Source organism: Octopus sinensis, linkage group LG5, assembly GCF_006345805.1.
Source record: "Octopus sinensis linkage group LG5, ASM634580v1, whole genome shotgun sequence".
Taxonomy (NCBI): Eukaryota; Metazoa; Mollusca; class Cephalopoda; order Octopoda; family Octopodidae; genus Octopus; species Octopus sinensis.
In genome coordinates this window covers 37,356,475-37,372,444 of record NC_043001.1, presented here as the reverse complement: position 1 = coordinate 37,372,444, position 15,970 = coordinate 37,356,475, and the positions used below count along the sequence as shown (strand labels likewise).

The 15,970-nt window shown below is 36.7% G+C and overlaps 1 protein-coding gene across 1 annotated transcript in view; it reads left to right on the top strand.

Moving 5' to 3' along the window:
* LOC115212100 (thymocyte nuclear protein 1-like) overlaps window positions 1-7,017 on the top strand; it is a 68,760-nt gene extending 61,743 nt beyond the window's left edge. Inside the window, exons 6-7 of the mRNA XM_029780942.2 lie at window positions 4,173-4,357; window positions 6,690-7,017. Of these exons, the coding sequence (XP_029636802.1) occupies window positions 4,173-4,357; window positions 6,690-6,733 (229 nt within the window). The 3' untranslated portion in view covers window positions 6,734-7,017. The remainder of the gene's footprint in view (window positions 1-4,172; window positions 4,358-6,689) is intronic.
* The last annotated feature ends 8,953 nt before the right edge of the window (window positions 7,018-15,970 follow it).

The following is a 15,970-nucleotide window of genomic DNA, read 5'->3' as shown; positions in this document are numbered from 1 at the left end:
ATATTGATACTGGCCCCCGTGCCGGTGGCACATGAAAAGCACCATCCGTTCGTGGCCGTTTGCCAGCTCTGTCTGGCCCCTGTGCGGGTGGCACGTAAAAAGCACCCACTACACTCACGGAGTGGTTGGCGTTAAGAAGGGCATCCAGCCGTAGAAACACTGCCAGATCTGACTAGGCCTGATGAAGCCTTCCGGCTTCACAGACCCCAGTTGAACCGTCCAACCCATGCTAGCATGGAAAACGGACGCTAAACGATGATGATGATGATGATGATGATGATGATGATGATCCCCTAAATTACAGTATTTAAGGAGAATGGCAAACAGTGTTCTTAAATTGCCTCCTGTGCAAGACACACAAGCCTCTGGCATAGCTGCCGTCCAATGACTATCATCCTGTAACAAATCTAACCTAAAAGCTACTTCTCTATTCAAAGCACAAACATAACCATCAACAGTTCAAAGGGTGATAAAAGATGTGGGACAATGAATTACATGGAGAATCAAACGTAAATAAAAACATTTCTGCTGAGTTGGATTCCCAGAACATTTTCAAATCAGATATCAGAATAACCATCAACCTCAGTGCCTCTTTTTCTGTGATTCCATTATTTGTTCCATGTATAATATAATGGTGATTGATAGTACAACAGAATTTTAGAGAAAGTCTTTCTCGCAAAGTTTGAAAAATGTTGTTAATGTAGTTTCTCTTGGAGCTAGGGATTGCTGAGCAACAGTTTCTGTAGTAAAATAAATTCTTTGCCCATTCTCTAAATGAACAGAGAGTTGTTTCACTGGAGAATATCATTCATGAATAGGGAAAGCAAACATTCTCCAAAAAGCCTCATTGCTGCAAATATACTGCCCCATTTGATAAATAACTAAAAATATATGTTAAGTTAGTAAAGAAATATATAAATATGGAATTATTTCTATATTTTCTGTCCCTCTATTGTGTAAAATTTTTTGACAATACTGAATGTATTCAGAAATATTCTTCTTAGTGTGCTTTAAAATAACTCTATAATGTGTTTATACAGCAGGTAAATGCTTTATACTATATGATTTCACTCTCCCTACCCCATATATATGTTTTGATATATAAAGGGATTGGCATTTGCTGGTTACATATGTGATTGTCCTTAGCTGACATCTAAGATTAGTAAAGCTTGAATACATATACACATACGCATGCATACACACCCACATATATATTCATATATATATATATATATGAATATATATGTGGGTGTGTATGCATGCGTATGTGTATATGTATTCAAGCTTTACTAATCTTAGATGTCAGCTAAGGACAATCACATATGTAACCAGTCATGAAGAACAAATCGGCAGTACAAAGAAATCAAATGCCAATCCCTTTAAAATGGCTATCACTTTAACAGTAGCAGAATCGCCATTCCACTACATTTACACATTCAAAGCAGTTTGCCAATGGTCCTTCAGCAACAACACACCTTTGATGGGCTCAGTGACTACTACTAAAGGCAGAGAGGATGTTCTTGAAGCCAAGGATTTTGAACAATATTTACATATCACCTGGGAAGCAGTTACATAATCAAGTACCTGTACACCTTGGGAACTACATTGCGTGGAAACAATTGTAGTGATTAAAAAATAAATATCCAACCGTACTCTTTGTTGTTGACTCTGATTTTTTCCATTATCTATTCACACTCAACAAATACCCCAAAACATGGAAGTACATATAATACTACTACTAGATAGCACAGGGCAAATCTGAAGGTGGACGAGCTTTATACTGCACTCTGCTACATTCTTAACAGAATATACCATAACTCTATAGATATAACTGGCACTCTGTTGGTTATGATGACGAGTGTTCCAGTTGATCCAATCAAAGGAACAGCCTGCTCATAAAATTTATGTGCAAGTGGCTGAGTTTACATGGGTACCCTTAACATAGTTCTCATTCACAGGGAGATTCAGAATGTGACAAGGCCAACCCTTTGAAATACAGGTACTACTCATTTTTGCCAGCTGAGTGGACTGGAGCAATGTGAAATAAAGTATCTTGCTCAAGATACAATTTGCCACTGGATATCAGACTCAGGATCTTACAATCATGAGCCAAATATCCTAACTATTAAGCGACACATGCCTTCACACACACACACACACATATATTATCATCATCATTATTATTACCGTAAATCCTCGAGTATAATACGCAGGGGATTTTTATGGGGCTGTACCTCTGAAAAACCTAAACCTTGTGTATAATACACACTCCTTCTCTAACTTGAGTCGTGCGTAATTAAGCTAGCAGCTCCTAGTTGAACAAACACTTCCGTGCATGCGTAATACAATAATGGTGATGTTCTTAACTGTTATATGGGAATGTAAATATGTTTCCAAATTGTTTTTGTTACATGTTATTCTGTGTTCTGAATACTTTTATTTTAATAAATGTTGCTTACTGCAAGTTATGGGTGATTCTTTTAGGACTTCATTGCTTTCAGGCTTAGCTTAAGGTATTTTCGCGCCCGACATCACAAAATGCGTCTGAATAAACATTGCCGGTCAGCAAATAGAGGCACAGACATTGCTTAGAAAATATTTTTCATTTTTAACCTCATATATAATACGCACTAGGGATTTTGACCTTTAAATTTTAGGGAAATAAATGCAGATTATACTCAAGGATTTACTGTATTTAATGTCTGTTTTCCATGCTGGTGTGGATTGGATGGTTTGATAGGAGCTGGCAATCCAGAGGACTGCACCAGGCTCCATTGTCTGCATTTGCATGGTTTCTATGGCTGGATGCCTTTCCTAAAACTAGTTACTTTACAGAGTCTACAAAGTGTTTGTTGCATGGCACCAGTACCAGCAAAGACCACCAAGTGACTCACAACCCAAGACCCCACTCAACTAAGTGAGGGACACAAATTGAGTGAGGTGGCTTTGTATCAGGTGATGATGGTGGGACTGACTCATATGCATAAAATATGATGATAGCTGCCCACTTATGACCGAGGAAAACCAACACCAACCATTAAGAACCTTGTGCACTCAGACAAAATTATACTTTACATTTGTGGCTCTGCTTGTGACTAATGGACCTGTGCACAGGTCCACAAATATTGCCAACCAAATATACATACTTACATACACACATACACAAATGTGTGGGTTCAATTACACAAGCTTTGCTTTTAAAAGCTGAATTTGAAAAAAATTTGTAAATACCTCTATATTTTAAAGATTCACTGAATTAGTTGTGGGCGTTTTATTTTTTGCGTACCGTACATTGTGGAGTTCCATCATTGTTTGCTTATTATTTTATAAATATTTACAATTTAAAAAAATTAATAAAACAATTTTATTTTAACTGTTTGAATGAATTAATCTGTGTCATGTGATTTAACTGATATTTGTAAACAAAAATATAATTGTTATTGTGATTATTTAATGCTAAAAGTATGCATTCTGTTAGAATGCAAAATTCAACAAACTAGCACTATAAGAAGTTCATGAGTTGAATAGCAATGATTTTGCAAATATATACATGTATTGCACTAACAAATAATCCTATAATATGTGGTAATGCTATAGAATTCTGATTAATTAAAATAAAATAATTAACAATGGTTAATGTGCTGAATAGAAATCTGTTCAAAATATTTTATAAATCTTCAGGTTTATAATGTTTGCAGAGGTATTTTTTTTTTTTTTATAATTCAAACTTGTTTTTTTTTCCTCTTGATTTTCCAGTTTTCTAAAAATTGTTTTCAAAAAGATATATGTTCTTAAGCAAGGAACCCATTTTACTTTCTGTTGTAACTTCTTAGAAGAGAAAAAATAGGTGCCAGCCATTTGTTCTCTAAACCAAATCCAAAGGAAAATTTGAGCTCTCTCTTGTGAAGTATCTCCTTAGTGTTTACTTTAGGTGAACCAGGCCTTCTTAATGAGCACAGTGAAATGCTTTATGAACACACTTAAAAAAAAGTATTCATCAATGAGTGGGGCATCTCAACCAATGAAGAGTTAAATCTAAGGCTGAAATGTAATGATAAAATCTGCATTGTTAAAAGTTGCATAATTTTTGTTTAGATTGAATCAGAGTCTAACTATTTTGGTAAGGAAATATTTATTCATAAAGTATTGTTTTTCTTATATTTTTGCTTTAGGTCATCAGATCCTGCTAACCCTAAATGGTTTATGGTTGACGTGAAATATATTCGAACATTGAACAATTTTATACCTCTTTCACTACTTAAGGAATATCATTTCAAACACAAAGCAAATGGTGGTCCATTAAAGAATCTGGCTTTATTTTGCCAAGCAAGACTTTCAGTCCAACCAATTAGACAAGGTACAAAGAAATGTTTCATACTTCACAACTCAAAGGAAATTGTACACTAATATAACTAGCCTTTGTTTATTCTTGAAATCATTTTTTCAGGATATTCTACAATCAGTTCTCATTGAAAACAAAGAATTTTTCATAACTGATGGACAATGGATGTTAAATGATGATGATGAAATGTAGAGAAGAACAAACAACTTCATCAGTATCATTATCATCATTTAACATCCATGTTCCATGCTGGCATATTGGATGGTTTGACTGGATCTCATGTATCCAAGGTTTGCATTAGATTCCAGTGTCTGCTTTGACATGGTTTTTATGGCTGGATGTTCTTCCTAATGCCAACCACTTTACAGTGTATATTGGATGCATATAAAAGTAGAGACTGGCATATAATCTACTCTTGAAAATATGCTTGTAAAAATACAAATGAACCTTGTGTTCTAAAGTAGGGCTATGTTAATGTCTCACATGGTAATTAGCTTAAAATAAAAGGTTTTAGGCATCCACTATAAGAGTTGTTCATATTATGAGAAAGATAAAGTTTAAGTTAGTAGCCCATGGAAGAATTAACTTATGATAAATCATTCTGATTGTGAGAGTTAGCTGGCACAAGAGTAGCCAATGCTGGCCAATAGAAATATTCATTGTGTAACCATTGTCATCCTTTAAAGTTCACTTTTTGTGCTAATGTAGATCACATTGTAATGACCTGAGACGAGGAGGTTATGTTTTGCACATATGCTTTATTTTGTCATGGGTTCTAACTGGATTCCCTTCCTAACACCAACCGCTTTACAGAATGTGTTGGGTGTAGTTTATCGTTGTAATAACATACATCATATGTTATCATCTCTTTCAACCCTATGTTGTCATTACTTGTGGCACCAGCATTAGTGAAGTTACCTTGTACTCTGCAAGTGAAAGAGAGTGGTGTTTCTCACCACTATACATAGTCACCATTCAGGTCAGTGGTACCAACAGAGTAGGTAAAATATGGGGTGAAAGCTGAAGACGAATGAAGGTGGGAAGGGAGAAAGAAGCAAGAGTGTGAGTGGTGAGCAGTGATCAAATGACAGTGTATAGGGAGTGAGAAATGAGAGACAGACAGTGTTAAGAATGATGAGGAGAGTCTCATAGTAGGCAGACAGCAATGACAGTGTAATGAGAGACAATAATTATGGAGAGAGAAGTGAGAGAGAGCCAGTGAAGTATATCTATAATTAGTGGTTTGGGGAGGTTCAGTGGTGGCTAATATTATAGAAAGGTAAAATTTAGAGAATAAGGGATGTCAATAAATGTGACTTGAGGGGAGAGTTAAGGGGGTGGAGCAGTATGTTTCTGTATAAGTTATTCTTCCAATTCAGTGTTAGTCATGGTATTGGTTTATATTTGTTCAAGGTACATCTAATAACTGAATGAGATGTCTGAAGAGACCTGCTAATCTAAGAAACTTTTATTGGTTTTAACTGTTGTTACTTGGTGATGAAGTACAAAATAAGTTACAGAAAAGAGTATTAAATATGAAGTATACTACAAATGATATATATATATAGATAGATAGATAGATATTGATAAAAATGGTAAGATAACAAAAGAAAGAAAGAGACCTCGATATGTAAATAGAGGAATTTATCTGTAAAAGTAATATGTGACAATTATTCGGTAGCAAAGATAAAACTCCAAGTTTCGGATGCCGAGGTGGAAATCCACGCCACCATCTCTTCAGTTATCCGGCCATCGGAAAAACTATATAAAAAATATATAGACAGATATATAATAACAGTTACTATTGTGTAAAGTTTTGTGGATGGTGGAGACATTCACCTTATCAAATATGCAGAGATAAAGTGAAGAGAATTTAAAAGAAATTTATAATGGTTTCTGGGTTTTTAAGCTTAATAAGATCAGGTCATATAGCTGTTTATGCTATGAAAGTAACGTCAGTTATTTTTTAAGATAGGATGTTATCTAATGTAGAATTTGGCTGCTGCAGAATGAGTGACTACATAAATACTGCTAATTTATCTTGATGGTAGTGGTTGATAAGAGTGGTGGAGATTGGTAGTGCTACATGGACAATAGTTATACCTGTACATAGATGTTTGAAATAAAATAGAGATAGAATTTTACAGTTGAGAGTTTGTACACATACAACTTTAACAATTGTTCTACCTCATTTTATTGTGTAATGATGAAATCTAGTTAATGTATTTTAAATGTGAGAACTCAAATCTGAGACCTTGATATTTATAACAAGCATTCTCCTTTATACTACTAGTTTTATTATTTCTAATCATTCTTTTTTTTTTTTTTTGCATATTATTGTGAACAGAAGAATGGGATTTCATTATGACACTTGAAAAGAAAGAAACTTGAAACAATAAAATATTTCACTAATTTAATTGACATGACATTGAAAATAAATTGTAAGCTAAATATTTTGTCAGAATTTTTTTATAAACCAATACTAGTTATGCATGTGAATGTTATCACCCAATGCTCATCCTATATAAAATTGTATTTTTCACTTTATTATATATTTTCAAATGTCATTTTCCTTTTTAACTTTCTTCATTTATCCCATCATTGTCACTTTCCTTTCTCCACTCTCACAATGCTGTTATTTGTATAAATAAAAGATATCCAAACCATCAACCTTATTCCAATATATGTATGTTTTAGTTACAATAGGTAATGGAATATTTCATCATTATCAAATATAGTGTCAAAACTGGTCGTAGATCCAACATAATGATATAACAAATATTTAATCTTTTAGTATGTAAACTGGCCATATCCGGCCAGAATATTTTATTTCTTTTTATGTTTAAACCAGCCAGATCTGGCCTCTCATACCTACCCTACAATTACTTTAAAAAAGTAAAGCTCTTTTTCTTATGTCTTTCTATCTGTAAGGTTAGAGGTCCATAACCAAAGAAATTTGGGTAGTTTTTTTATGTGGAATTCACTGAGAAAGCAAGATGGTCTCAGGAGTTTAGGCATTGACAGTATGGCAGAAAAATAAATTTATTTATTGTAGAATTTTTGATCAGTTGTAGTTTTATGTTTATTTGTATGCTATGGTTGAAATGTTAGTTCACTTAATTAATATTGTTTTCTCATATCATCATCATCATTTAGCATCTGCTTTCCATGTTGGCATGGATTAGACAGTTTGACTGAAGCTGGCAAGCTGGAGGGGTGCACCAGGTTCCAGTCTGATTTGGCATGGTTTCTACTGCTGGGTGCCTTCCTAATGCCAACCACTACAAGTATTCATCACTCCAATTTCACTTGGCTTGACAAATTTTCTTAAGCATGGCATATCGCAAAGGTCTCAGTCACTTATCATTGCCTCCGTTAGGCCCAATGTCCAAAGGGTACTTTTTATGTGACACCAACACCAGCCATGGCCACGATTTCACCTGGCTTGGCACGGCATATCACCAAAGGTCAAAATCACTTATCGTTCATTGCCTCCTTGAGGCCCAATGTTTGAAGGATGCTTTTTACATGCCACCAGCATCAGCCATGACTACAATTTCATATATATATATATATATATATATATAATATATATATATATACACATATATCTTTTACTTGTTTCAATTATTAGACTGCAGCAATACTGGTACACTGCCTTGAAGAAATTTTAGTTGAATGAATCAACCCCAGTACTTAATTTTATTAAGCTTGGTACTTGTTTTGTTGGTCTCTTTTACTGAACCACTAAGTTAAGGAATGTAAACACACCAACACTGGTTGTCAAGTGGTGGTTGGGGCAAAGACACATATATATATACAACAGGCATCTTTCAGTTTCCATCTACCAAATATGCTCACAGCCCCAGGCTAGAGTAGAAGACACTTACCCAAGGTGCCACTCAGTGGAGCTCAACCCAGAACCATGTTGTAGGGAAGCAAGCTTCTAACCACACAGTCATACCTGTACATATATCGGTTGGTACATCCAACTTAACTGGGATGCTATTTTGTAGCAACAAAATGTAACTTATTAAATAGGCTGTGTGGTAAGTAGCTTGTTTACCAACCACATGGTTCCGAGTAGATTTGGTCGACGGAAACTGAAAGAAGCCCGTCGTATATATGTATATATATATATGTGTGTGTGTGTGCGTGTATGTTTGTATGTCTCTGTTTGTCCCCCCAACATCGCTTGACAACTGATGCTGGTGTGTTTATGTCCCCGTCACTTAGCGGTTCGGCAAAACAGACCGATAGAATAAGTACTGGGCTTACAAAGAATAAGTCCTGGAGTCGAGTTGCTCGATTAAAGGTGGTGCTCCAGCATGGCCGCAGTCAAATGACTGAACAAGTAAAAGAGTAAAGAGTATGATCAGTTCTTGTGTTATTATTGATAACAGCTGCACCACTGATTGAGAGTACCTGCTGGTATGAGTAAACTTTTAAGAGTAGTGAAGGAGATCCATTATGACAGTTTATGTCTCATATTTTCCTTGTCTTCAATTCTAAAAATATACAAATGTTTTCATTTCTATGAGGCCTTAGTCTTAGTTAAAATAATTGCAGTTTATATTTAACTAGCAGTATTGCCCAGCGTTGCTCGGGTTTGTAAGGGAAATAACTAAGCATTTTTAGAGATGTAAAGAATAATAGCCATCTCAATATGGCTAACCACAAAGGGGGGTGTTACTGTAGCTTTTTACGTTTTGAGATTTAATAATACATTTTTAGAGAGTTACTTCCCTTATATATGCCAAAAAAATTTTTTTTAAATCATCCGTTCGTGGCCGTTTGCCAGCCCTGTCTGGCTCCCATGTCGGTGACATGTAAAAGCACCATCCGTTCGTGGCCGTTTGCCAGCCCTGTCTGGCCCCCATGTCGGTGACATGTAAAAGCACCATCCGTTCGTGTCCGTTGCCAGCCTCGCCTGGCCCCCGTGCCGGTGACACATAAAAGCACCATCCGTTCGTGGCCGTTTGCCAGCTCTGTCTGGCCCCCGTGTCGGTGGCATGTAAAAGCACCATCCGTTCGTGTCCGTTGCCAGCCTCGCCTGGCCCCCGTGCCGGTGACACGTAAAAGCACCATCCGTTTTGTGGCCGTTTGCCAGCTCTGTCTGGCCCCCGTGTTGGTGGCACGTAAAAGCACCATCCGTTCGTGTCCGTTGCCAGCCTCGCCTGGCCCCGTGCCGGTGACACGTAAAAGCACCATCCGTTCGTGGCCGTTTGCCAGCTGTCTGGCACCTGTGCGGGTGGCACGTAAAAAGCACCCACTACACTCACGGAGTGGTTGGCGTTAGGAAGGGCATCCAGCCGTAGAAACACTGCCAGATCTGACTGGGCCTGATGAAGCCTTCCAGCTTCACAGACCCCAGTTGAACCGTCCAACCCATGCTAGCATGGAGAACGGATGCTAAATGATGGTGATGATGATGTAGACTCATCGTAGACGCGCGCTAATACCCAGAAAAGCTCGATACCTGGTTTTGGTTAAACTGCACCGCAAAATGTGGGAGTAGTTAGGAATCTAAATCGTAGGAGACAGACACCACACAACCTCACTTTTATATATATAGACTTTGATACATACATGAGAGTAAACTTTAATTTTATTCATGTACTACACAGTTTGAAGCACATATTTCACTCTTCTTGTTTATTTAGTCTGCCGAATTAAACATGAGGTGGGGGGTGAATTCTAAACAAAGCAAGCAAGATAAACGAATTGCAAGTCTATTTTATATAGCCAAGTCTATTTTATGGTCTCCCCAAAATACTCAAAAAGTTCAAAAAAGTTCCACCAATGCACCCAATTTGCAGCTGATATGAATGTTGTGTAGCTAGAATTTTGGAGTAGCTGGATGGCTTTCTACTCCATGTAGCAAAAAGATTGAGTTCCTATATTTGGGATACTTTTGATTTTGTGTCCAAAATTAACAACTTTTCTAAACACCAAAGTAGTGTCAAAAACTGTTTTTAGGTAACCATGGATGTTTCTTCACTATATCCCAATATTGACCAGGATGACAGGATGGAAGCATGCGTGGATGCCTTCGAAAAACAGTCAAACAAAAGTATTCCGTCTAATTTTCTCTTTAAGTTATTGAAGTTTGTGTTACAAAGTAACACAATGAAGTTTTACCACCAGACAAGGGGGTTGAGCTGTGGGTACACCCATGGCAGTTAATTCTGCTAATGTCTTCATGACGAAATGTGAGATACAGTTACTGAAGACATTCAAATCTCTACATGGTCATGTACCAATACCCTGGTATGATTCATTGGTGACATCTATTTTTTGTCTGGGAAGGATCACAGGATAGTTTAATTAACTTCTTGCATTTCTGTGACTGTTATGTTAAAAATTATAAGTCCAACATAAAATTTATGTCTAGCTTTTCAAAAACTAGCTTTGAGTTTTGGGAAACAAAAAGTTTTCAGGCGGAATAGTGACAGAGTTATTTTGCAAGCCACATCATCCCACGTTTACCTTCACTGCCACTCCAATCATCCATATCATATAAGACAGTCAAATCCGAAATTCCAATATTAGAGGATAAAACGGATTTGTACTGATATAGGAGGTTAGTGAAAACATGCAAATGCTTTCATATACAATTATGTGAAATGCAGTTACAGTGAATCACGATTAAAGGAAATTGTAAATGACATAGCTAAAATTCTGTTGAGGTCGACTTTGCCTTTCATCCTTTCGGGGTCGATAAATCAAGTACCAGTTCAATACTGGGGTCGATATGATCGACTGTTCCCCCTCCCCACATATATATGTATGTGTATATATATATATGTATGTATATATAGAAATCCATAAAAAGAAGAACAAACGCAAAAAAAAAACGTGAGGAAGTGGTACATGTAAAGCATTAGCACATACTCAGGGAAGGAAAGAAAGATGGTTTGACATTTTGAGCAACACTCTTCTTCAGAAACAGGAAAGTCGAATAGAAAGGAAGACAGAGGGAGAATATCGCCAATGATTCATGTGTGATTATGTATGTATTTATACATATATATGTGTGTGTGCATATATATAAGAATATATATATTTATATATATATAGGGTATGGCAGAAACGTTGCCCCAATTTCAAAGGTTAATAAAAAAACAAACACATGAAGATACAAGAAGAAACAATGCTCTCCATTCAAGGCCATGGTGGGTATTACCTGAAACAGAAAAATGATTGTATTTCTATGAAGTTCATTAAATGCCAAGTTTTTTCATGCATCTTCATGTTTTTGTTTTTTATTAACCTTTGAAATCAGGGCAATCTTTCTGCTGCACCCTGTGTATATACATATAAAAGAAATGAGGTGAGAGAGTAGATGCTTATTGCATTTGTTTACACCTGTTTCATAAGTTTGTTATATAATAGATGTTACACCAGTATTAACACACTTACTCTTTTACTTGTTTCAGTCATTTGACTGCGGCCATGCTGGAGCACCGCCTTTAATCGAGCCAATCGACCCCAGGACTTATTCTTTGTAAGCCCAGTACTTATTCTATCGGTCTCTCTTGCTGAACCGCTAAGTGACGGGGACATAAACACACCAGCATCGGTTGTCAAGCAATGCTAGGGGGACAAACACAGACAAACACACACACACATACATATATATATATATATATATACACATATACGACAGGCTTCTTTCAGTTTCCGTCGACCAAATCCCAAGATTTGGTCCCAAGATGCCATGCAGTGGGACTGAACCCGGAACCATGTGGTTGGTTAGCAAGCTACTTACCACACAGCCACTCCTGCGCCTATAGCTACTTACCACACAAAACATTTATAAATAAATATGTATGCATGTATATACCCATATATAGAAAGGCACTGGAATGGGAACCAACAGACTAATCCTCAGACAGATACATAGTGGTTGAAAACATCAACTCTACTACAGAGAGTAAACTAACTGTCTATATATATCCATAGGCAATACATGTACTCAGCATGTTGCCATTTATGATTTACTTTAAGGGTGCAATGGCCATAGAACAATACAAATTCAGAGGGAGAAGCAGCAGATAAATACTGCATAGTAAAAAAAAAATTGAAAAAACAAAATGTCATATAGTCAGAAAATTTAAAAGTAAATAATAAAATTGGTTTATCAAAGAAGTTGGTCTCAAAGGAAGATATGGGTACTAAGGAAGAACTAATTTCTAAAGAGTAGTAGGTTGACCAAAATATTAATTTAATATTTTATAATAATTCTGCTTGTCATTGCATTACTTAGCCGGTCAGTGATGCTTTCACATGATTAGAGATTAAGAGGGAGAGAGAAGCATCCATGACATGAGGTAGAGAGAATGTAATTGTAATGCTTACACATGATTAGTTGAAGGGAAAGAGAGGAGAAAGAAAAAGGAGAGGATATGGTGAAGAAACAAAATAAATGTTGTAGACACATTTGCTCAATCTCAAGTTGTTAAATATGTATTAGATCCAGGTTGTGTGCTTTTGAATGCAGACAAAGCAAAATCTAGAAACAGCTGTAATCTTATCAACAGTATAGCCCAGGCCTGGCCAATTTGACTTACATTGCAGCCCACTTTAATCACACCAAGTTTTTTGAGGGCTGCTTGTATACTTTATGTACTAATAGTCAAATAATCAAATTACAGAATCAAGAATTTTTCATACTTTTCATTTGCTTAAAGTTATAAAATTGTAGGCTATTGCTTTGCAGCGTACACTAGGGTGAAATTCCACTCTCCTTTATATTTTATATGGGCATTCGAATGTAGCAAATAACAGCTAGCCTTTGGTCGCTATTTGGACCCCTTGTGTCCACTACTCTGATTGGTTAGTTTTGGCACAATTTGTCTCTTACTCTGTCATGCCAATCTGTAGTGTATAACCAATTGGAGCTCCAAATATGATCACATGAGACAGCCTGTTCTTAACTCAGTTTGAATCTACGGCTCCTTATAAAAACCAAGCTACTCCTCGTTTTGAGGTTTTTGTTTCCAGACCTTTTGAGGTTTAGCTCCTGACCACACAAGACACAACCAGTTCCAGCGACAATGCCAGATGATAGCACCCATCCAACAACATTATGGTAATCTCTTTCTTCATCGCTACCATTTTCTTAACAACATCAACATCTCTACGTACACAACTCAACCAGCAACACTGCACAGGTTCTAACAGCACTGATTGTGAATTATTTCACCATGGTTAACAGATAATACACAACCTGCGAGAACTCCTGTACAAATGACCTATGCAGCAGCATTACAGCCACAACTTTGTACAACATGTACTGCAACCGGCTCTGCATCATCACCGCAACTTCTTGATACAGTATTTCAACTACCATGTACAATTGACCATGAACTGGTATTTCACATTTCTTGTGTCAATGACCATACGTCTAACTTCTCATTGTAGACTCTTTCACTTTCTCTTTCATTGTTGTTCTTATATGTACTTGATGCATAAATCCATGCCTATACACACATACACTTTGTTCTCATGACAGCTTGTTTATTATTCTGTATACATGACGTACACACAGATACACATGTTAACATATCAATAAATGTTCTCCCTAAACATTCTATTTGGTTCTCTCTCTCTTTCCAACTGGTACCTTATATGTATTATTCTAGGCTTCTAAACGGAGTTGTTATTAGATGGTTTCACTATGCTTCCTTGACCATCTACAGCTTTATTGTCACTTATGAATTTTTAATTTATTTTGAAAGAAATGTTTTACACAAACAATTTTATTTTGAAATTAAACACAATACTTCAAGAAAGTATCAAGTGGGCCACAAGATAAAGTCTGTGGGTCGCATGTGGCCCATGGGCCTCAAATTGGCCAGCCCTGGTATAACCCATTCTCAATAGGTTGAATATCATAGATCTCTATCTTGGTTTATCTTTTGCTCTTCTTTGCATTCACTGTATTTCAAGTTTCTCCACTTTTTGATATAATCAGCCATGTAACTCTTAGATTTTGCTCTTCTTCTTTTTCCACATGTTTTGCACAGTCTCTATAATCTACTTGAGCATTACATATTTCACTGGCATTATTGCAAACTAATGGGAATAAGGCGGCAAGCTGGCAGAAACGTTAGCACGCCGGGCGAAATGCTTAGCGGTATTTCGTCTGCCATTACATTCTGAGTTCAAATTCCATCGAGGTCGACTTTGCCTTTAATCCTTTCGAGGTCAATAAATAAAGTACCAGTTACACACTGGGGTCGATGTAATCAACTTAATCCCTTTGTCTGTCCTTGTTTGTCCCCTCTATGTTTAGCCCCTTGTGGACAATAACGAAATATATTGCAAACTAATGGGAGTTGTGTACCCTCCCACTTTCTAAATTATTTTGGAATTATTAAGGTGAACCCTAATAGGCTGTATAGTTGCTTCAGAGAATTTTAATTGCCTTCATGAAGAGCAACTAAGTAAGCATGATTCCTCAAGTTTTTTAATTCTTTTGGCAGGTTTGGTGAAAGAAGTGTTCATGGCCTTTTTGAGCAGGCTGTAAGTCAATGAACACTGGAAAGATATATGCAGGGAAGGAATTCCACAAGGTCAACATTCTTGGAAGAAGAATTAGCTGTGATGGTTAGTGCCAGGGCCTAAAGGTTGGATACCATATGGGTGATCAGAAGATGAAAGATGAGTCAGTCATGAGTGCTTGTGAGGAGGTAGTTCATGACATCTGAGGAGCAAAGGCTACTATAACAGTAGTGAAAAAAGGCAACGTAAAAAACAGCATGCCCATTTGTCAGAGTTGGAACATGTTTCAGGGAGACTTTATCTGCTTGGCCTCTGCCTCTCATTAATGACCATAACTGAACATCCTAATTGGTCCTCCCCACTGAAATAGCATTGTTTGTGACTGAACAATCCAGTGTGTAAATGACAGTCTCTGCCACACAACCTCACTTGCAGGCTGTCCTGGTGCTATTTGAGTTGTGCTCTTTTCTGTGGATCTGCCTTTCTTCCACTACATTCATCAGTCTCTCTAGTATAGGGTGTTCAGTAGGAGCAAAGCCCAGGCAGTATGGTATGTACAGCTCTGTCGTGTGACTTAGAGGCCTTCTGTTTTGAGGCCCCATCCCTACAATCAAAATTTATAATCTACACACCTTTGATTCATAGCTGTATTTTACCTTATTCTAACTGAAGTTCAATATTTCATGTTATCCTAAAGAACATCTTTAAAAATACAAGTTAAATTTATTTAGGCCTATTACAAATTTCAATAAGTAAAGATTCCAGATATGAATAAAGAGCACTTTTATAATCTAGACAACTTTCAAAGACAAACATGGTGCACTTTTTGCTTCGTGGAATCATTGATCAGTTCAGAATAATCAAGCTGAGAGCTTAATTCATGTTCAGTAGATATCATAGACATTCCACAAAGTCTGGTACACGTTTGTGGTACAATGTAATATTTTTGCAAGAACTTTCGCAGATACAATTTATTACTATATCATTTCATGAAATTTTCAGTTAACATAGTTTAATTCTTGTTCAACATCTTAACGAAAGTATATAAACGACTCATCTACATACATTGATCTTAACATGGGGTCCCTCAACTGTGGAGGCCCCCTATGACTGCAGGGG